Source organism: Notamacropus eugenii, chromosome 3 (genome assembly GCF_028372415.1).
Source record: "Notamacropus eugenii isolate mMacEug1 chromosome 3, mMacEug1.pri_v2, whole genome shotgun sequence".
NCBI lineage: Eukaryota > Metazoa > Chordata > Mammalia > Diprotodontia > Macropodidae > Notamacropus > Notamacropus eugenii.
Genome location: NC_092874.1, coordinates 446,878,370 through 446,901,034, shown reverse-complemented (window position 1 = coordinate 446,901,034; position 22,665 = coordinate 446,878,370). Strand labels below are relative to the sequence as shown.

The window sequence follows — 22,665 nt, the reverse complement described above, 5'->3', positions numbered from 1 at the left end:
GTAGATCTTGTTCATCTTTTTTTTTATTAATATGTCCCAATATTAGAAATGCCAATTCCTGCTGGTGATAGAGAGAATTTTTGCCCTGTGGTAGGAATTTTCCTGTGTCTGTTTCTGATTGTGCAATTCCTTACTGACTTTTGTCTTTCCCTTGGTCATTTTTTCCCATTTTTCTCAAAATTTCTTCCTTGAGTCTATGCCTTTCAACTCTTTTTTGTTGATTGTCACCAGGAATTGATTCCCTTTCCCTTGAGTTTGAAGGAGTGGGGTCTCTCTAGTAGCATACCACAGAAGATTGTACTCAGTGTAAAATCTCCATCACCTTTTATAAAATATCTCTCTTGTCCCATGGGAAGGAAGAGGGAAGGGAATAAACATGTATTAACAATTCATTTTTCTCTGGGCATAATGCTAACTAAGCATTTTAAAATTATTATCTCATTTGAGTCAGTGAGATAGTCGCTATCCTTATTCCCATTTTACAGTTGTGAAAACTTTGGCAGATAGTGGTTAAATGACTTGCCTAGGGTCACACAGCCAGTACATGTCACAGACCAAATTGAACTCATTTCTAAACTCCAGGTCTAGAGTTATACTCACTGTGCTAAACTTTCCCATCATCAAGACAATATTTCTTCATTACTTTTCCCTTTATTCCAAATCATTTCTGTGTGTCTTCACCTGATCTTCTCTGTCTACTCTATAGAGACACTATAGGAGATTTCTTTTCTCCCTTCCCCCTTTATTGTTAAACTTTCATGTCATTAGGGAACATCACATATTCCCTTCTGTCTTCCTTCTCCTGTCTTCTTTTTACGCACCTTCATCACATTCAGAAATCATATCCCATAACAATAACACCAACAATCACTGTAAGAGGAGTGTTGCTTTAGCCCCCAGTGTTTCAAGCCCATTTCTTCATTTTCACTTCTGCTTCCACCCCCTTTGTCTCATATGTATTTAGAAAGAAATCACTCTTAATGTTCTCTCTGGTTTCTTTATTTTCGTTGGTCTTGGTTGATTCATTTGTGTATCTTTTCATTGTTTTTGCTGTTGTCTTTGATGTTTGAGGAGCAATTGATTGCTCAAAGTTTGGTTTTCTTTCTAAAACTGTTTCAAACATTTCCATGGAATATCTAATTTTTCATGAATATTGTTAAAATCATATTCGATAGATAAGTCACTTTGAATTGAATCTCATACTTCTTTATTGTTTGGAATACCATTCATTCTTTTGGTTTGTGGTGAGTGCAGAAGAGTCTTGTGTAATATTCATTTCATTTCCTTTATGAATGAACCTCTCTGTCCTGGTCACTTACAGAATGTTCTGTTTGTCAATGTAATTGTTAAATTTTACCACTTTATGTTTTTGGGTTTTCAGCATAATTGTTTTCTAAAAGTATTCTATTTAATTTTTTATTGGACATCGCTTTTTGTGTTCAGAAATTTGTATCATTGCTTTAATTATGAAGTTGGCTTTGGACTTGCTGTGTGGTTCTGGGAGTCCTATAAACCTTAAGCTGTTTCTATGAATTGTCTTGAAAATCAATATTTTGCTTAAATTTAGGTCATGTTTTCTTCATATATTGTTTTGTTATTGATATTATTATTTTTACTTTTCTTTCGTCCAATTTGTCCTTTACCTCTATGAATTTGCATTCATGATAAGTTACTTTCTTTTGTTTCTTTAGTAAGATTTGCTCCTGTATATTCAAGATTTTCTACTCTGCCAATTATTTTTTGCTGTTCCGGTCATAAATTTTGCTTTCAATATTTTTATTTCCCTTTTAAATCATTTAGAGTCCATGCTCTCTTCAGAATCTACATGGTCTTGTGAATCATTAGGTTTTTACCTATTTTCCTTTTTCTTGAAATATTTATTCATGGATGTCTGATTTTTTTTTTTTTACCAAATCAGTAGGAAATATTCCCTTCTGTTATACAAACATACACATACACACATATAACAGGCAGCTAGGTGACCTATGTACACATATATACATATATGTCTGCATGCATTCAGTTAGGTGGTGCAGTGTATAGAGTGCCAGACCCGAAGTCAGGAAGATGTGAATTCAGATCTGCCCTCTGACACTTTTACTTACTAGGTATGTGACCCTGTGCAAGTCACTTAGCTCTGTTTATCTCAGTTCCTCATTTATAAAATGAGCTAGAGAAGGAAATGCAAACCCCATCAGTATCTTTGGATCATGAAGAGTTAAATATGCTGAAACATCTAGATTATATAGATATGTGTTCATATATATGTATGTCTGCATATGTACACACATATACATGCATGCATATTTGTGTATACATACACTCACATACCCTATTGTTCATTCTTCTTTTGTTTCAAGTATTTAATTGAATTTTTTTCCTTCTGAGATATTTGATAATTATAATCTTTTTTCTTCCTTTTTTCTCCATATTGCTTACTTTCTGACACCTTTCCCTTTAATGTTCCCTGGGGGCTTGATTTCCAATCTGTCTCAGTCTTCTTCCTAGCTGGGCAAGTCAAGATTTACAGACTTGGTCTCTGCCATAAATTATGTGAGTGACATAATTTCAGTGGGGATGAGAGGGGCTGGGGGAATATCCCCATTTGAATTATAAACTCTCTTCCCCAAGCTTAGTCAAGTGTCTCCCATTCTCACACAGGTCTCAAGGCCCAGTTTCCCCAGTTCTCTGCCTGAGTTCTGTTAAGGCACAGAGTGCTCCAGTTCCAATCTGTTGTAGAGCTCCTCACTATTGTAGCAGCCTGAGCAAACTTCTGCTTGTTGAGTCTCTGCTGTGAGCCCATAAGTAGACTTTTTCAGTCCTGCTACCACAATGGTAACTCACTGGACATTGAGGAAGGGGGTGCTGAGTGGGCATTATGGATTGCATTTTTACCTCATTTGAGTTCTTGGTGACCTAGACCATGGAGGCTTCTGAAATTGCCCTATCTCTTGTTCATAATCCCTATAGGAGAGGTTCTGGAGGTTAAAAAAGTCAGAGAAAATGCTAAATCCAAAAATGAAATCTAAGTACTTTTTATGTGGAAGCACCAGGTGAACTTAATAAAAGTACCTGAGAAAAGGGCGTAGTCATTTGGGTTTATTTTGTGACAGTTGAGTGGAGGATCAACTGAAACTCGGGACTACACAGCCAGCTGTTTGATTAATCCAGGTGTCATATGATGAAGGCTGTACCAGAAGGGTGGCAATGACAGAGGGAAGAAGGAAACATATGTGAGAGATACTTAGCAGGTGAAAAAGGAAAGGACTTAGTAGCTGATTGGATATTGGGAATAAAAAAAGAATGTGGAGTTTTTGATGACACCTAGGTCACAAAACTAGGTGACTGAAGATAGGGAGACCCTCCACAGTAATAGGGAAGCTAAGAAAAAAAGGAAAAACTTTTTTTGGAAAATGTTCTCATTCTGGACCCAGATGACTCTAGAGGAGAAAGTGAGGCCAGTGACTTTGCACATCCCTCCCTCACTTAATTCACCCTATAACTATGGCAAATACCAACTCTTTTGTAATACTGTCTCTGTATAATTGGGCTTGCTACTTGAACTCATATTCAAATTCAAAAAAGGTTTTTTGAGAATCCAATCTAAACAAACTAGTCTTTTGCACCATCATTATTAATGTTGCCATCCATTTAGGTATTACGTATAATTTCTGGAATTTGTGTTAAGTGATACTTTTGAATGACCTCAAATTCTTCAACTTTTTTTTGTCTTCAGATTTTAATAGCTTGAGCTTTAATAGCTTAAATGCTTTTCTTATCATTATTGATAATCTAAATCTCTTCCAGCCTTATAACTGAGCCTGTTTCATATATAAATATATATACACACACAATATTCTGTCATATATAATACTGTACACATATGCATACATGTATACATAAAATGTATGTATAAATACATACATACATACATGTATACACACATATATGTATAAAATCTCCCATTTATATTTCCCAAGCTCTTTCCTCACAATATCCCTTTTAAGATAGGTGTCAAGAGTATTATAATCTCCATTCTACATTGCAAGAAACTGCCTTACTTAAGATCACATAGATAGTATCAAAAACAGCGTTGAAACCCAGAGTTCTTAAATTTTCTGTGTCACATTGGGCATTTCTGATACTAACCTTAGGAGTTTGATTGAAACATATTTCACAAAATTGAATTTTTAACCCTTTTCCTCTTACCAAAGGGGTAGTGACTTACAGTTTGGACATAATATGCAATCATAATTTGAGGAACAAAGATAGAAAAGACACCATCTAAATAAATAGAGAGAATTTCTTCCCTCTGAGATAAACTGAGCCCTGTATATGTGGTTTGAAATTTTCCTGGAGTCTTAGACAAAGTATGTAGTGATAGCAGTAACAGCCGCAGTAGTAGTAAGTATTGGTGATGGCAATAAGGAGAAACAATACAGTGCAATGCATAGCTTTTTTTTTCTTACAGAAGGCAACACACAAACATTATTGCACAGAAACATTCTTTTTTTGATTCTAATTCAAGATTAATTAAACATATGGGTTTCTTCAACATCTGCTTTTTTCTTTATTTTCTTTTTAATATCATCACTCAGATTTCTGTTTTCTTGGGAAATAAATCTGGTGACGAGTGTATCTGATATGACTCTAAGAACTTTCATTCCCCTTGGGAAGGAAGTTGGAGACTTTTATTATTTCTACAGAAGAGCAGCAGGAGGCAGACAGATTCTCTATTTATTTATTTATTTATAGCCAGCTTTGGCAGACAGTTAATTAAAACCTTGCCTGCTCTAGGGCTGTATTGCCAACCACGTGGGATTTGAGTTAAATGGCCTTCACGTCGTCAAGAGGGACAGCTATGGTTCTGGCTGTGCCCAGGAACCTTATTAGTCTTTCATTTCAGACTCAGCATTTTCACCAGGTCTCTTGGTGAATTTCACTGAGTTCTAGAATGTGATATGAAATTCATTTTCGGCCCAGGAAATACAAATTGAGATTTAAAATTGCATTTATCTTATGTTGCAAAATAGATATATTAAATAGGCAGGCCTTTTCCATATCTTGCATGGTGAAATGACAAAGAGTTTTTCTTTGTATAATCTGAAAGCTATTTCTGTTCTCTCTTTTGTCATCTTTTAATGTAACTACCCCTGCAGGGGGTCAATTTCTCATTACTAGTGGCTTTTAAGTAACATCCTTTTAACATGTATGTCTCTGGTAAATGAAATCAGAATCTTATAAAAAGATAAGGTCACATGTGGAATTAACCGTTAAACAACCCCAGGAGATTGATAGCTTTGTTGATGTTGACTCGGACGTGTTCTGCATTATATGAATAGGATTCACCATCCCTTTTTTATAAGAACACTTGACAAGAAGTAGTTTGGGTAAATGGACAGATTACTGGGTTTAGAGCAAGGAAGACATTGGTTGAAATCTCAATAATGAAACCAGAGATAGAGAAAGAAGTGAGATGGAGGGGAGAGAGAAAAAGAGACAGGGAAAGACAGTTAAACAGACATAGAGAGACAAAGAGAGAGACAAAGACAGAAAGAGACACACTGAAAGAGAAAGACAGACAGACAGAGACAGAGACACACACAGAGAGAAAGACACAGAATGTGTGCTCCTGGAAACTTTCAAGACTGTATGTTGCAGACAAGATACCAACAGCTGTATCTGTAAACCAATATTATTGATGTGATGAGTCTAGTTTCTCTCTTTTATCTCTCTTTGTATTTGTCTCTCTGTCTCTGAGTGGCTACTTGTCTTCATTTTATCTGTTTCTGTCAGGCCTCCCTCACTCAAAACAAAGTCAAGTGCAAGTCATGTCATCATTTCTCTGATGGCATGGTCTTCTTCGGCAACGAAGGATGAACACACACACATCTATTTCTGTATCTGTCTTGTCTCTCAATCTCTCTATGTAGATACACCTACATATTTGCATATATAAAACACATATTTATTCAACAAAAATATCAAAAATAATTTGTCTACCTGTACAACATTGAACTGAGTATTGAAAAAAAGAATAGTAACAGGATAGAAATGTTCCTGGGTCATTTCTATTTAAACACCGTTTTAAAAAGAAGAAACAAAATATAACAACAATGAGATAACAGCAAACTAACATTGTACAATAAAATATTAAGAAATATAGAAATCTCTAGGGTTTAACTATCAAATCTTTGTTGAATTTCCTTTGATGACAAAATTACAGATCTTTCAAGTATTCCTATATGAGCTAGCTGAGACTGAGGCTGTCTTCTGAAAACCATTAGAATTTCCACACCTAGCCCATCATCATTGAGCAATTAGTATCTATGAGTTATTTTGATATAATAATTAGAGGTACTTAAGGATGCTAACCCACTTTGGAAGATTAATGGGAATTTAACATTTTCTCACTTACTTGAATTTCTAATATTCTCATTTCCTGCTTCAGGAAGGAGTAATTTATGGTGTATGAATCTGGAAATACATAGTTCCTTAATAGCATCAGAGTTTTGAACAATTTGGTCTTCTCAAATAAAGGCCAGCTCATTAAACAAAGAAATGAACTGCCCCTAAAACAATCAACATCAACTTTTAATGGAACCAAAGAGTACATAATGAATTGTCATTAGAGGGGACCACATAATTATAAGAAGTTACATCAGCTTCCTGTTATCATCATCTTTTCATAAAGAAAAAAGACACATTAAAATGACAAGAAAGTAAATCTTTCTTCTATATCCATTCCATCTTAAACTGATGTGAACCAAAAGCCTTACAAGGAGCTACCTTATTTTATGACTGCCAACTCCATGGATAATCTCAAATAACTTCATTTGTTTTTAACTGGAGAACAGCTGAGAATACTGAGGGGTGGAATTGATATCATCCCCTAAAGCAGTGGATTATAACAACATTTAAAGACATAATTCTCTGAGTACTGAAAAAGCTCCATTTGAATAAATTAGCTTTACTAAGGGACAGAGATGTGATATAGTTACAGGTGTGGGGAACTTGGAGCCTCGAGGTCACATGGGGCCCTCTAGGTCCTCAAGTGTGGCCCTTTGACTGAATCCAGACTTCACAGAACAAACTGAATTCAGTCAAAGGGCTTCATTTGAGGATCTAGAAGGCCACATGTGGCCTTGAGGCTGCAGGTTCCCCACCCCTGTAAGTAGAAGGACTGCTGGTTTGACAGGTTAAGTCCCTGTTCTACCTCTTACTAATAATCTCAGGTTGGGCACTTAATCTCTCTACCCTTCAGTGTGCTCAGCTGCAAAATAAGGAAAGTAGTCATTGCAATCATCACTTCTTAGGGTTGTTGTGAGGAAAATTACTCTGTTTTCAATTCAGATCTCTCACACTTCTTTTCCACACTGTCTCAGCTGGGGATCCTGACACTTACTTAGAGGAAAAAACAAAAACTGAGGACTTTCATTATGATCTCATACTTTTTCCCTTCTTTTCACCATAACACTATATATCAACTTCTCCCATTCCCATCTCCAGTGTCAGACAATGAGGTGCCCCTTCTCCTTGCCAAGGCTAGCCCTCTGCATGTGTCCTTAATTTCATCTCATCCTCTCCCGTCCCCATCTCCAGCAGAAAGCCTCATCAATCATAACCTCTCTCTCCGATTTTAGAGCTTTCTCTGTCCTATTCCTTCCTGTCTGCCTTCATACATGCCCACGTGTTTTCCATCCTAAGAAAAGGGTTGCTCTTACTGGCTCATACCATGTCTTCAAGCTAGAATCCTATATTATTCTTACTTTTCTGAGACAAGCATCACAGAAGGAGAGGGAAAAGGAGGAAGAGAAGGAAAAGAAGCGGGGGCGAAGGAGAAGGAGTAAGTCAAGTGGAGAAGAACCAGAAGGGGAGAGAAAGCAGGAAAAAGGAAGAAGACCACTTCTTTTTCTTTTACTCACTTTTAACCCTTTGCAATTTGATTTCCACTAAACTGAAATTCCTCACTACAAAGTTACCCACAATATTTAGTTGCCAAATCTGATAATGTTTCTTAAATCCTTGTCCTTTTTGAACTCTCCGTATCTTATAACATTGTTGACAGCAGTCTTATCCTGAATATTCTGTACTGCTTACCTCCAACCTCTAAAACAACTCTGTCTTTTAGTTGTGGCTTTTTTGTGGTTGTTGTTTTCCCTAACTTCTGGGTGAAATTGACACAGTATGGGAATTTGGTAAACAGGCACCCTATGTTTTGACAAATTGTCACATCACACTTTGTAGGGATGTTTTTTTTCTCTTCTTGGTGATACTTTGATTTGCTCTATTATTTCTTAAGGCATAGAAGGAAAGAATGTGTAGTCTGTGTATTAGAGAACTTGGAATCAGGAAAATTTGGATTTAAATTCAGCCTCTGATTCTTACTACCAGTGTGACCTTAGGCAAATCACTTAATTTCTCGGAGATTTATTTTTTCCCATCTGTCAAATGAGTGGGTTGGAGTAGATGCCCTCTAAAATTCTTTCCTAATCTAAATTCCATGAATCAGGTTCCAATCTTAATGGAAGGTGAGCTTAAGAGAATGAAGATGTTTTATATTCCTATTTCTCATAATTTGGCCAAAATAAGAATATTCGTAACTGGACAAGCTCATGTTCATTTGTTTCCCCCTTCTCTAGCCCTAATCCTCTTCTTTCCAGATTGGTGACTTTGAACAGCACAGAATGAAAGAGCAAGAATACCAAAGCATCATATTTGTTATGAATATTAATGAATCAAATAGGATTAGCTGTTCTATTTTAAAGAATTAATGGAAAGGGGTCATGCTAATGAATGGGGTCATGGATGTACTGTTTTCATTCATTAGAACAATTGCGTTCTCTCCCATTGGAACACTTCCTTCAATTATACAACAAAAATTGACAGGCAAGATTACCAAAATCCAATGCTTTAACTGCTCGTTTCTTTCTCAGGCAATGTGAGATAGTGTTCCTGCATGCATAGTGTAATTGACATGGGGACAAAGGTGAGGGGTGTGTACATGTATACAGAGAACCATGTCAGAAAAAAAATTGAAAAAAATGACCTAATAGAACATGCTTATGAAGTTTCAAAAATTTAATCATATTTCAGAGCACACATGGACTAATACTGTTCTTGTCATTGTCTTCTGACATTCTAGGTTCAAATCCTCCCCTTTCTTTGGAACACAGAGTGAAAGAACTTCAGTCATCTTTCCTTCTTGATAGACTGCTGGTACAACTACAGTTATGAAGATGCAGCTAACCCGAAGAAGATACATTAGATGTCTGTTTTTCTTCATGTTAAAATTAACAACAGCCATTGAAATACCAATCTCAGGTAATATTTAGGACCTAATAAATATTTCTTGAAAAGGTATAATTAAAGATAGATTAAAAAGCAAAAAGAATGAAAGGTAGTTGCATATTATGGATAGAGAAATTGTACTGAGAGCCAGGAAACCCTGGCTCCATGTGCGATGCTGACCCATGCTAACTGTGTGACCTTGGACAACTCATTTAACTCTCATGGCCCTAGGGAATTCTCCAAGAGTATTAGTTTACATAGCAAGTAATAATTTGTATTGTCAGAGGGAATTTTTTCTTTTTTTAACCAGTAATTTCAATGAAATCACTAAAATATAATAGCAGTTTGTTACTATTTATATTTTGGGAAATAAAAAACCTTTTAAATTCTATGCCACTCAACTTCATGATCCAGAGGACCCTGTGCTGCTTAGTAGAACCGCTCCCATCCTTAACCACCCCAACCATAACTATTCCATGACTGCTGCTTTTTTCCTCATTCTGAAAACCAGGTAGATAAGTGTCTGGCAGAAGCTAGGGTTCAAGAGAGTGGAAAAAGTGTCCCTCCTCTTCCTTTTCTTTGACAGGAGACTCTTCTGGTGTAATGGTGCTAGTGCAGATGATACTTGAGCAATTCAAAGGTGACTTCAGATTTTAAGCTGCTTTCCCTGTATATTTAAATAAAAGATTTTAAAGGGATAATTTTTTTGTGTACTCAGAAATGATCTTATCAATTTTTCAAAATTGAAAGGAGGTTTCATATTCTTTGGATTGCCGTTATTCATTTTATTTTTATCTTTATATATACATACAGATATTATATAGGTATGTGTTTATGTATATGTATGTGTGTATGTATATGTGTGTATATATAGAGAGAGATCATATGGGTAGACAGAAAGATAAAGATAGATACTGAGATAAAGATGAAATAGATACATGGTAAAAGTTTGTGTGACTGAGACACAGAGACAGAGACATGGAGAGAAGGAGGATGGAGGGAGGAAGAGGCAGAGCGAGAGAGAGAGTCTATCATCCTCATTTTATTAATACAAATCTGAGGTCACAGAAGGCCAAGTGACAGAGCAGGGATTCTACATCCCAATCCATGTCTTGTTCTATCGCATCCTACCACTTTGTCACTGAGTGGCTCTCAGTGTTCTCCCTATAACATGGAAATGTTGGACTAAATGAGATTAAAGGGCTCTTCCAGCTCTCAATATATTAAAAAAAAGGGGAGGGGAGGGCTCACTGATTTTTTTTTCACTTTTTGAAAGTGCATTTGGTTTCATGCTCATTGTTGGAGTGGAGAATGAGTAAGGAAAACAATGTCTTTTCAAAGAAACCCTGTGAGACTTGGCCTTTCTCCTTTTTCCTTCCTGTGTTTGGGCTCTTTAACAAGGATCCTGTCTCTTCTGATTCTCCTCCCTCTTTTCCCTGCAGCCACCCCACTCCTTCCCACAGCAGCATCTCCATCAGCCCCAAAGTCCTCCCTTGAGGAAAGGGGGTTTCTACAAACTATTGATTATTCTGAACCACCTATCTGTCTTGCTTACTTGTTAAAATCCTTAGTATTCATAGAGTGCAATGGACTTTGAAAACAATTGTTGTCAAATACTGATGAAATGTTTTTGGAGGAACTGAATATTTATACAAGCATTTCGGGGACTCTAGAGCCTCCTTGGAAAATGCAGCTGACTCAGATATCCCATTTGAATGTCAAAGAGTCTGCTGCCTCTCTAATTGGCTTAATTATGGAGAAAAGGATTTAAAACGTTGAATGTATATTCCTATAAAGACCCAAAGGTTATTAGATCCATTCCCTGAATAATTAGCTTTATCTGAGCCTCTCCAAGCTAGGCAAATATGAGAAGGAATAATACTCTAATGAACATGGTGTTCAGAAGGTATTAGCTGATATCTAAATGATGGTTACCATGATAATTTATCCTCATGACCTTGAACTGTAATGTAGAGCTTTGTCATCTGAAGGGCAATACGATGGATTAAACTGTGACTAAGAGTTGCCATAGTCACATACAAGCCACATGCCCCAATGAATATAATTAATCATTTTCTTATTTTATGAATATTTACACATACCTCATGCCTAAAAATTGAACTTGAGCTAATATACCATGGGAAAGTCAGCAGCTGAACAAAGAGACGGACACATTTAATTGGAAGAAAGTTTAGAGATGGTCTAATTGAAGGAATGAAGTAAATAGAGCACTCGACTTGGAGTTAGGAAAATTTGGGTTTAATCCTACCTTAGACAATTAGCTATATGGTCCTGTGCAAGTCTCTTAACCTTTTTTAGACTTCGTTTCCCCAGATTTAGAATAGTGATGAAGGCAGCACATACTTCCCAGAATAGTTGTCATGACCAGTTATATAGTGTATGTAAATCATTTGATAATTCTGAAAGGTTGCATCAATGATACCTGCTCTTCTTATTATTAGTAGTAGTGATGATGCTGATAATAATAATTTTTCCATGATGATAACAACCACCTTACATCATAGATGGGGAAGCTAAAACTAAAAAAGAAGGAAATACTTCTCCTAGGGTCTCACAATTTTATATCCTCTTTGTAGCTCTCCAGGTTTCTCCTAAACCTCTCACTTTATGACCGAGTAAATTTCTTAACCTTTTTCAGTCTGTTTTCTTCTATATTATTATTCCGTTATCTCTTGGAATAAAAATAGCTCTTACCTCACAGGGTTGTTGTAAGTATTCAGACAGTTTTGAAAACTTTAAAGCATCATCTAAATGTCACCTGCTGCTGCTACTGGCATTCCTAATACTAATAACTAGAATTTATACAATGCTTTAGGTTTGCAAAGAACTTGACATATGTTCACTCATTTAATCCTCATAACAATCCTGAAAAGTAAATGCTATTATTCTCATTTTATAGGTGAACAATCTGAGACACAGAGATATCAAGTGACTTGCCCAAGGTCTTATAGTTATTAAGTATCTGAGGCATGATTCAGACTTGGGTCTTCCTGACTATAAGTCCTGGATTCTAGCAATTCTGCCACCTCAGTATTCTTATTGCCACTCTTATTTGTGCTATTACTGCTGCTGTTTTTACTTTACTACTACTAACTACTATTACTACTACTACTACTGCTACTGCTACCGCTACTGCTACTGCTACTACTGCTACTACTACTGCTGTTGCTGCTGCTGCTGCTGCTGCTACTATGACTGCCACCACCACAACCACTACCTACTACTGCCACTGCTACTACTACTACTAGTACTATTACTATTACTACCACTACCACCAATTATTTACTAGCTCAAATAGCACTGATTTCATGCAGGAGCCGAATTCTGAGCATATATTCACTCTAAGGAACCTTTACAACCATGTAGGCTGTAGGTTGATTGTAATTCAAGCCCCATTCCCTGACCACAAGTAGTAATGACTATAATTACATATAGAGAGGTCGCTTAAATGGACAGAAAACAGAAATAGGGCAGGTGGTGTAATGTAAAGAGTACTACAACAGAAATGGGAGCCATGGGTTCTAGCTTGTGGTCTCTGTCCTTCGTTTTGTTACCTTTCATCATTCACATCCCCTCTATGTGACCAAGTGCCCTCATCTCTAAATAAATTGGACTGACTTTTATAGTCTCTTTCAGCTCTGTCTCTGCTTTTAAACGTGACACTAATGTTAAGATATCTAGTTGTGCATGTCCTGCTCACAGTCATTAGAAACGCTAAAAAAAGTCATTGAAAACTCTATTTCAAATTTGCGGTTCTTTTAAAATCTGTTCTGCCTATTTGAGTTGAAGAGAAGCTAGATTGCTATTCAAACATCCAGATAGAAGAAATTGTTCATAACTTGCAAGAGTATGTAACAAATTATACATTAAGAGAACATTATAAATAGTAAGAAGAATTTGTAAGCATAAAATATTCCTTCTAACTGTGGGGTGATATTCAAATTTTTGCTGATTCTTTTACTTGTCAAGTATGGTAGTCAGTAAAGATGATTATAGCTCTTGCAAAGTCAGCTTTAACATGATTTTGAAAGTCTGATTGGTAAGTGCATATTTTTAAATTTAGTTAAACAGGTCCCAACAATCATGGAACAGTCAACAGTACAAGTCGCATTTCCTTTTGATGAATACTTTCAGTTTATCTGTGAAGCCAAAGGAAACCCGGAACCAACGTGAGTATTACTATAAAGGATAAAACTTAGAAAATATGCAGTATCTCTTTAAATCTATTTTTAACTCTGGCATGTTAATCTTGCACTACATCCGTTCAAATTAAGAGAGGTGTTTTGGAGTACAAGATAGAATCTTGAATAAGGAGTCAAGAGACTTTAGATTCTAATCCTGGTGTTGCACTAATTTGATGTGCAATGTTGGGCTAGTCATCTGAACTCATCAGAACTCAAGTTCTTCGTCTGTAAAATTAGAATGAATTATATCACCTCTAAAGTGCTTTCTAATTATAACATTCTGAGATTTCATAATTTGTGATAGGTTTATTTTTTTTAACGATAATGCACATCTGTAAACATGCAATTCTTTTGAGAATTTTTATTCAGCTGATCACTAAATTAAACCAATTTTTAATATGTAGCAGAAAACAGGGTTCCAAATCATCAACAGTTGTATAATTCTGTGTTCTGTGCCCTAGGTAAATATCTAACTGGATCATTTGAATAGAAGGTTCTGTTCTAAATTGAGAGAGGAAGTTTCTGTCTTGGCACTCTCTACACCAATGAAACCAAAGCTCTAATACTTATCTCTCTTGTTTCTTTAATTCAGCAAATAGATGGGATCTAAAATAATTTAGGGGTGGATGTTTTTCAGAAATAACTATGTATTATCTCTCTTCATTCCAGTCTTTTTGCATGGTTTACATAATCTTCATTTTGTTCACCTTTATCACTTCAACCAACAAGAAACTCTTCCGTAAAGTTTTAAAGTAGCTTGAACCGCTAAGAGTTTTAATAGCCTTCTCAAAGTTACACAGCAAAGTATGTAGTAGAGGCAGGACTTGAACAAGATGTTCTTAACTCCAAGGTGCCATCATGTAATGTACATCAGATATCCACAAATCTATTGTTGCTGTATTAGATGAAGTACTATTCAGTGAAATGAGCACTGGATTTGAAGGAGTTAATGGACCTGGATTGATTTCCTGGCTTCCCACATTTGTCATGTATGCAATACTAGTCATATTACTTATGTGGCATCTAAAACGTTCAGTGCTGTTATCTGAAAAATGGGACTGATAATATTTTTACTGCTTACATCAACAGTTTAATTCAATTAAGAAAAGGTTATAAGGAAAGTGTTCTGTAAGCACTATGCATGTGATCTAAAATTAATATTATTCTTTTCATTTTTTATAGATTTATATATTCTTTAGATTTCATATAGATTTACATTCATAAAGATTTGGACAAGAAAGATAAGTTGCTCCTTGATTATCACCAGAAAATTAATATATGTAGGGACTATATTGTGGGCTAATAGGGTCATATATATAATCTAGACATTAAGTGATTTACTTAATAAATGTCATCCTTGAGACCCTCCTTAAAAGTTCTGCATTGTTGCTTTATAGTAACTTAAAGATGATAATGGATTCTCAAAAGCTTTACCAGTAGAATCCAAGCCTTTGTAAGTGCAACGGAGCTAGAAGATTTTGATTATGTACCTGAGGACATTGTGTATCTGCTACCAGTCTAGGTAAATTAGAAAAGAAAACGTTGAGCATTAAAAGTTGACTTAAATGATGAATTTTTTATGAAAAGAATGGATACATACACACATGTAACTTCACAATTTAGAGCTATAAATCACCTAGTTCTTACAATCAATGTGGTTGTTACTACTTTTAATATATAATCTTTGTACAATTCATGATTTTAAATGCTCCTAGATTATCTAACTTCCAGATTTAGCTTCATACTATAAATATAACTAGAAGATAACACAATTTCAACAAAATGGGAAAAATAATTTGAAAAAAATAACTTTATATTTGAAGAGATAAATGAAGGAATTATCAGATAATCCCAGTGTATTTACCAACAAGTGTGGGAAAGGGTGAAGTAAAAAATAATCAATGAAGAACGTGACAAAATGATCCAACCCAAGGTAGCCCATATTTTATTATTGATGACTCCTTTGTAAATGTAGGCATAAAAAAGGACAAGAGAAAAAATGAAAATATGATTCTGGCCCAAGAAATGAGGGAAACCAAGGAATTATAGATTGCTGAAAAGTCCAATACTGAGAAGAAAGTGAGGTTGGTGACCTTGCACAGCCCTCCCTCACTCAAACCAAAGTCAACTGAAAGTCATGTCTTCATTTTGATGTCATGGTCCTCTTTGAGCAAGAAGAACGAACACAACTTATATATCCATAGTGTTTTCTTCAAGAACAGAGTTTGAAGGTGCTGATTATTCCAATAAATAAATAAAATCATAAAAAGATTAAATTGACCATATCTTAACAGACTAGATGAGGCTGAATAGGTTTAGACATATGGTTACTTCAATATGAGCAGTCCATGTGTAGACTCATTATCTGGGTACAAGAAATAACAAAATAATGCCCCATAAACATTTGTTCAAGGGTAAAGATGGCAATGAAGTTGCTGTGTACAATATTAACAGAAAGTCTCTAAATAATCTATCAATAATGAAAGATGATAAATAGACAAAAGTAAAAACATATACTTCTTTTATCAGTTTGACCAATACATAACTGTTACCTCAACAAATAGGTGAAAGAGTAAAAAAAACAAAAAAAAAAAAAAAGAAGAAGAATCTTCATAATCTCATTGCTAGTTGAAGAGATTTAGTAACTAAGGAGAAAAATAAAATAACATTTAGACTCATTTGTAAGATGGTGTGGAACGAGGGGAAAGGATGAAGGATTCTGAGCAGGACTATTTTTCAAAACAATAAAAAATGGTTGAGAGAAAAAAAATCTACTGAGCACTTGACATAGGATCAAATTATGCCAACTCATCCGAAGAGTCTGTGTTAATAGAAGGAAAGGGAAGACAGCCATCAAGTGCAAAATGGAGTAGATTGATGGGAGAATAATGATCTAGTTTCATTGGTGATAAAAGAGAAATCACTATGTTTGGACTCTCATTCATCACTACTATATGCACTATATGATGACAATGATAAGGAAGTTGTGAGACCTCATCAAATACCCATATATAAACCTGTGCAGGAGGTGACACAATTTGAAAGGCTTTCAGGAATTAATTCTCAAGATATCTCCATGAAGAGCTGATTTCACATGAATGGAAAATGTTATGGATGGTGCTTTTATAAAAATCAGACAAGCAAGAAGCTATCAGGAAGCAATAATTCATATGCCTTCTTTCTCCAATCTATTAACTCAAGTATATCCCAGATGAAAGTATGGGAAAGGCATAACTAGGCTGTTACAGATGCTTTTCATATATCATATCACATCATTATCATTGAACAACTGTCTGAGAGATGTAGATATACAAAATTCATCTCCTTTTATTATCTACATATTGTAAAATTCACTTAAATTCATAGCACAAAATGGAAGCTTAAAGAGTTTGTTCAGGGGCTGGCACAGTAGATGGGACACTGGTTCTGGAGTCAGGAGGACCTGAGTTCCAATAATCTGGGAGGGGTAGCCCCTCAGGATTTCTGGCTAACACAGAAACAGTTGTAATTTACATTCACTCAGAGCCAGTCTGGGCCCAAATAATGAATAAACTGGGCTTGGCCTGGGAAATCACTAGCTCCTTACCTCCACTTCATAAAGTCTCTCTCCTCCTTTATGTCTCAACTCAACCACCATCTTCTGCGTGAAGCCTTTCCTGATCCTCTTAAATGCCACTGTCATCCTTCCCAAACTTTGCATTTATCAATTTTCATATGTTTTGTTAGTCAGTTTTATACATTATATACACTTGTTTCCATCAGAATCCTAGCTACTTGTGAATAGGGGCTCTTTTAAGCTTTGTACGCATTGTCTAACATAGTGCCTGGAAATTACTAGCTGCTTCGCAAGTAATTGATTAATTGATTATTTGAAGTCTACTTTAAAATGATTCTGTTTAAAACAAATCTAATTTATATGCATTTCTTCAGACATGAATATACTGAATAAATTCATATACTAGGATATCTAAATCACAAGATGACAACATTTGAGACCTGGAAGGGACATTAGAGATCATTTTATATAACATTCTCATTTTACAGATGATCAGACTCATGACTTCCTATCCATCTAAGAGAGACATATCCTTAATGAAAATTGATCATTTGACAGTATGTTAAACATTCTCTGGGTGACATTATACCTTGATTATGTTTTCAACACCCCTTAAATCATATTTTGATAACTCCATGGAACATTAAATATTAAGTCTGCCCTGTGTAATATCTACTCAATAGAAAATGAACAAAATCAAAACTTGCAATTTTACCGGTGATAATCCAATCACTATTCTTGATTTCTTCATGACCTTTACTTTCCATGAGGGTCCATTCATCTGTACATTAATTCAGCAAGTATTTCTTGAGTACTTGCTATTTGCATAGAGCTCTGGGTTAAGTACCCAGTTAAATAAATCAAATAAAGAGATGTAAGATTGTGTTCCTCACTTCTAGAATCCTATAGTTTAATTGTATAGACAACAAATATATTAAACTGTTTAGAAATATTTCAACACCACATGTGGTTCCTAAAATAAGTGCATCTAACAGAGATTTCCCAGGGTGTTTCAATGACCTTTGAAGGATTCATATATCTGGAGATGAAAAGCAAGGTCATTTTAGGCTATAGGAGCAAGTGGAGCAAAGGAAGTGAAAATAAACATGGGAGACATGGTATACATTGGCTAATGAGCAGCAAAAGATCATCTTAAAGAGGGACTGGGACCAAATTCAGTAAAGACCTTTTTCTTTACTATTATTATTAAAAGGCTGCTAGAGGGAGTTTTGAGATGAAGGGATTACATCCAAAGATATATATTTCCATCAATTCAAGATAGAGATTCACAGAGTGACAATATGAATGGATCCACAGAATTAGGTAGGCAGCCCACCCTGAAATAGTGAGGGAGAGCAGGCATTTAAGAAACAGCCATGAACAGAAATCCAGTAAGACTAATGGACAGTTTTCAAGAGATCTAGAATAAGAGAGTTGAGACCAGTGGAGATTAGAATTTAGTGACAGAACTTCAGTTCTAGGGAAGATTCAAGAACAGGATCAGACTCTAGTTCTAGTATAGTGGGGCAAAGTATCAACACAGGGACTTAACACGGAAGAAGAATAAAGCTTTGTCACTGTTCTTAGTTTCCAAAGCATTAGATATGGTCACAGTGAACACAGAAAAACACTCCTTGTCAGACCCAGAGTAGAGTACATGGTTAGAGCAAGACCAGCCATTAAACAGATTTGCCATTGAGCACCTAAGATATAGATAGAGAGAGAGGTAGAGAGAAAGATGGATATCTATCTATATAGATACAGACAAATATAAATATATCAGTAGATATACATATATAGAGATAGATCTATACATACATGCATAAATATGTCTATATATAATGCATATGATATGTAAATAGATGCAGTATATATCAATATGTGTCCTAAATATAGCGATACACATACACAGACATATACGTATATGTATAGAGTATAAACATGTGTATTTTTGTATGTACATATGTGCATGTGTGATAAGAGGTAGTCTATGTGGAAATGGATACAGAAATGGATAGGCCTTAGGGCCAAGAAGACCCAAGTTCTATGCTGCTTCTTTCTACTTATTGGCTTGTAAAAGGAAGCACCTGGACATACACAAGAGGGCCTGCTCTACAGGTTCTTACATCTGCTTTTCTAAAAGGAAAACAACTTTTGAGAGCTCAGCAATCATTTTAATCATGTACGTATATCATTCACTTAGTTCAGGGGAAAAAGTCAGTACCTAAACTTCAGAGAAAATACAAAGATATAATAATCAACATACAGGGCTTCCAACTATCTGACCATAAGCAACAGAGATCAACAGACAGATGCAACCATCTGACCATTACATACATACATAGTTACCAGAGAGAGAAGCACCAACATCTGGGTTTTCAAAGTCAGGGGGCTCCTTAGAAGCTGCCCAGAGTCTAGTTTGGCCAAACAAACACTTCCAATGAGTAAGGCCCAAAGTACAACCTCACCTCAGAGTCTTTATACACTTTTTAGAGCCAGAGGGCATTATAACTCTTGAGAACCAGTGCCTCATTAACAAAAGTTATGGACCTTCCTACCAATCTCCCCTACTCAAACTTCCCTAAATGGGCAGGCCCATTAATGGGTGAAGAAGGTCTTTAATCTCATTAACATTACATGGCCACATGACCTTGGACAAAATATTCAACAAGTTCTATGTTCAAATCTTTATGTTGTTAAGTTGCGAAACAGTTTCAAGGTCATATTAGTCAATGGAGTTTCCTCATCCCAGATTTTCCTCCCTGTACTGAGGAAATAATACAGACATAGCCCATGGTTATAACTGCCTTCCCTCCTGGTCCCTGGGGCTGTTCCATGTCATCCCACTTAAACTATTTGTGAACACTGGACCCAATCTGATTCCTAGACAGTGGAGGCATAAGAACCCATACAGGTCATAGTCAATAGGTTATAACTTGAAGTGACCTTATCAGTGGTTTAGTATCAAATCTACCTAGTGACTGGTCTTGCTCTGATCATATATTCTTTCTAGTGAGCAGCATTGTTCACTGAATCTACTGACTTCTGTCCTAGTCCTTGTGATTGAGTTCTTATTTTATTCTATGCCTTGGTACTCACATCAGGACCTGGGTCTCACCTTGCGCAGAGCATAAGCAGTGGAGGGAGGACCAGGGTAGGACCAGATCAAAGCTGGCTTGGATGTGGGCATCTTGAGGGGCCATGGGGGAGGGTGTGCTGGCTTTGGCTGAAGCCCTGGTGACAGTGGTGATATTACCAAAGAAGCTGTCCACCATGGTGGAGGTGGTGCGGGAGTGCCTGGGTGGCCTCATGGGCACTGTGCACCACTTTCAGAGCTGCCTGGGTGTGCTCAGTCACAGTCACAGGTCATCAGGAACAAGCTGGTCCCAAGGCTGAGCTAATGGGTATGCATGCCTGCCCAGGCTGTCTGCAGTGCCCTCCAGGAGCAGTACCTTGAGGCCAACCACATACTTCAGTCCTGCAGATGCATATCCAGTGCTTCAAGGAGGAAGCAGAAATTACAATCAGAGTTTTCAGGAGCCAGAATCCAGAGAGCTAGCAGAGAAGGAACTAGGGCCAGAGGTCCTGGAAGAGCTGGAAGAAAGGGAGGGCTCAGACAAGCAGCCAGTGGAATCCCGGGAAAAGTGCTTACTGACCTAGAGAGGGTGCAGAGCCTTTGCAGGGCACTGTCCACCTTAAAGAGCAAGGGTCCTGCCCCACCTCCACCCACTTCCAGCAAGCCTCCCGCATTGGGCTGTATCCAGGGTGTTGAAAATCAAGCTGAGGCAACGGTAGTGGTTGAAGCAGAACCAGGGTTGGAGTTATAGGCACCAAGGAGCACTGTAGAAGATTGAGAGCCCTTAGGTCAGGGAAACTGATGCTTCAGGAAGAGGGTGCTACCCAGTGCTCCATCCTGCCTGTCCACTTCTCTGTGCCTTTATCTTTAATGGTGCAATCAGTTGCCAGGCAACAGAGCTCAGTTATATAGAACACATATGGATTACCTATATCCAAGCAAAGAAAGAACCCTACCTTTATAGCTCACCTCACTCCTCTTGCTCCCAAACTCAGGCCATCACTCCAAAGCCCTCCAATCCACCCCATTATGAACCTCAAAGACCAACATTATCACCCTCCCAAGTGTGCTCAAGATTAATAAGCTAGTATCACTAAAAAAAAAAAAAAAACAAAAGCAAAAAAACCCTGAAGGTCTGCTCCTGAATCATAATGTACATGATACAAGTTTTTCTTTGTATGTATAAATATGAAGAGATAGATAGATGGATCTCCATATAAAAAGATATATAGCTTGTCTATATCTCTATAAATCAATATCTATATCCATATGAATTTCATATTTATATACATTTTACCAAGTCCTTTTCATTTTACTAGTAACAACTCACTCTGTGCTTCATTATTTCTCTCAAAACCCCCCTCTAAACATTCTGCAATATATAAAGACTCTCATTTGTATTCTCTTTACAGGATGTATTTTGTCATTTTTTATAGATTTCTCTATTAATGAATGCTGTATTTTTTAAAATTCTAGCATAATATTCTAATTTCCCATTCTTTTAATTTCACATTTACTTCCTCTTTCAGGTTTCACTGGACTAAGAATGAGGAGCCGTTCAGTCTCCTCTCTGATCCACGGATTGTTTCATCTAATAACACAGGCACATTCAAGATCTTAAATGAGGGACATATCACTCACTTTCAAGGGAAATACCGCTGCTTCGCTTCTAATGAATTAGGAACTGCCATGTCAGAAGAAATTGAGTTCATAGTGCCAAGTAAGTTTCTCAAAGTAAAACCCATTTGATATTTTTTAATTTTAGTTTTTGCAATGGAGGTTATTTTTAATAAGCACTCATTATCTCATGTATTTATGGCTATCTCTAACGAACACTTCAATTTCTCCGCTGCCAAGAAGATCCAGGAGGGATTGAGATGGGTATTTGTGGTCAGGAAAAGTTTAGAAATAAGTGAAAGATAAAATTTTTACTATCTGAAGGCAGAAGTCTCCCATATCTATACCAAAAAGGAACTAGAATTCCTTGTGAGGATGATGTGATTTGTATAGGCAGCTAGGTGGCAAAGTAGCCAGAGCCCTGGGTACAGAGTCAGGAAGATCTCCATTCAAATCTGTCCTCAGACACTTACTAGCTTTTGACCCTTGGCAAGTCACTTAATTTCTGTTTGCCTCATTTTCTTCTGCACAAAATGGGGAAAATGACAGCATTCATCTCACAGGATTGTTGTGAGGATAACATAAAGTAATATTTGGAAAATAAAAAGCTCTTAGAACAGTGCCTGGCATGTAGTGGTTACTATATAAATATTTATTTCCATATGTTCCCCTTCTCTTATAAGCCTAAAACTCGGGGCTACTAATCTCTTGCAGTAGTCCCATAACTGGATGATCAATCAATCTCTCATCAAGCATTTATTTAGTACCTTCTATGTGATAAGTACGTAGGATCTGGGGCTACAAAGGCAGGGAAGGAAAATTTCCCTACTGGTAAAGAATACTTTCTACTGGTGGTGAGATCTAAGCCTAGAGCTGTGGCTATGGAGAAAAGTAGAAAAGGCGTTTTATAGCAAAGAAAT

The 22,665-nt window shown here is 36.5% G+C and overlaps 1 protein-coding gene and 1 pseudogene across 6 annotated transcripts in view; both read left to right on the top strand.

Moving 5' to 3' along the window:
- The window catches only part of CHL1 (cell adhesion molecule L1 like), a 272,185-nt gene that overhangs the window by 144,111 nt on the left and 105,409 nt on the right, over nucleotides 1–22,665 (top strand). For all 6 annotated transcript variants that reach the window (XM_072598646.1, XM_072598649.1, XM_072598645.1 and 3 more), the window contains 3 exons: nucleotides 9,146–9,324; nucleotides 13,376–13,481; nucleotides 21,658–21,848. In XM_072598646.1, the coding sequence (XP_072454747.1) occupies nucleotides 9,234–9,324; nucleotides 13,376–13,481; nucleotides 21,658–21,848 (388 nt within the window). In that variant the 5' untranslated portion in view covers nucleotides 9,146–9,233. The remainder of the gene's footprint in view (nucleotides 1–9,145; nucleotides 9,325–13,375; nucleotides 13,482–21,657; nucleotides 21,849–22,665) is intronic.
- On the top strand, nucleotides 20,254–20,950 carry LOC140497554 (caveolae-associated protein 3-like; annotated as a pseudogene).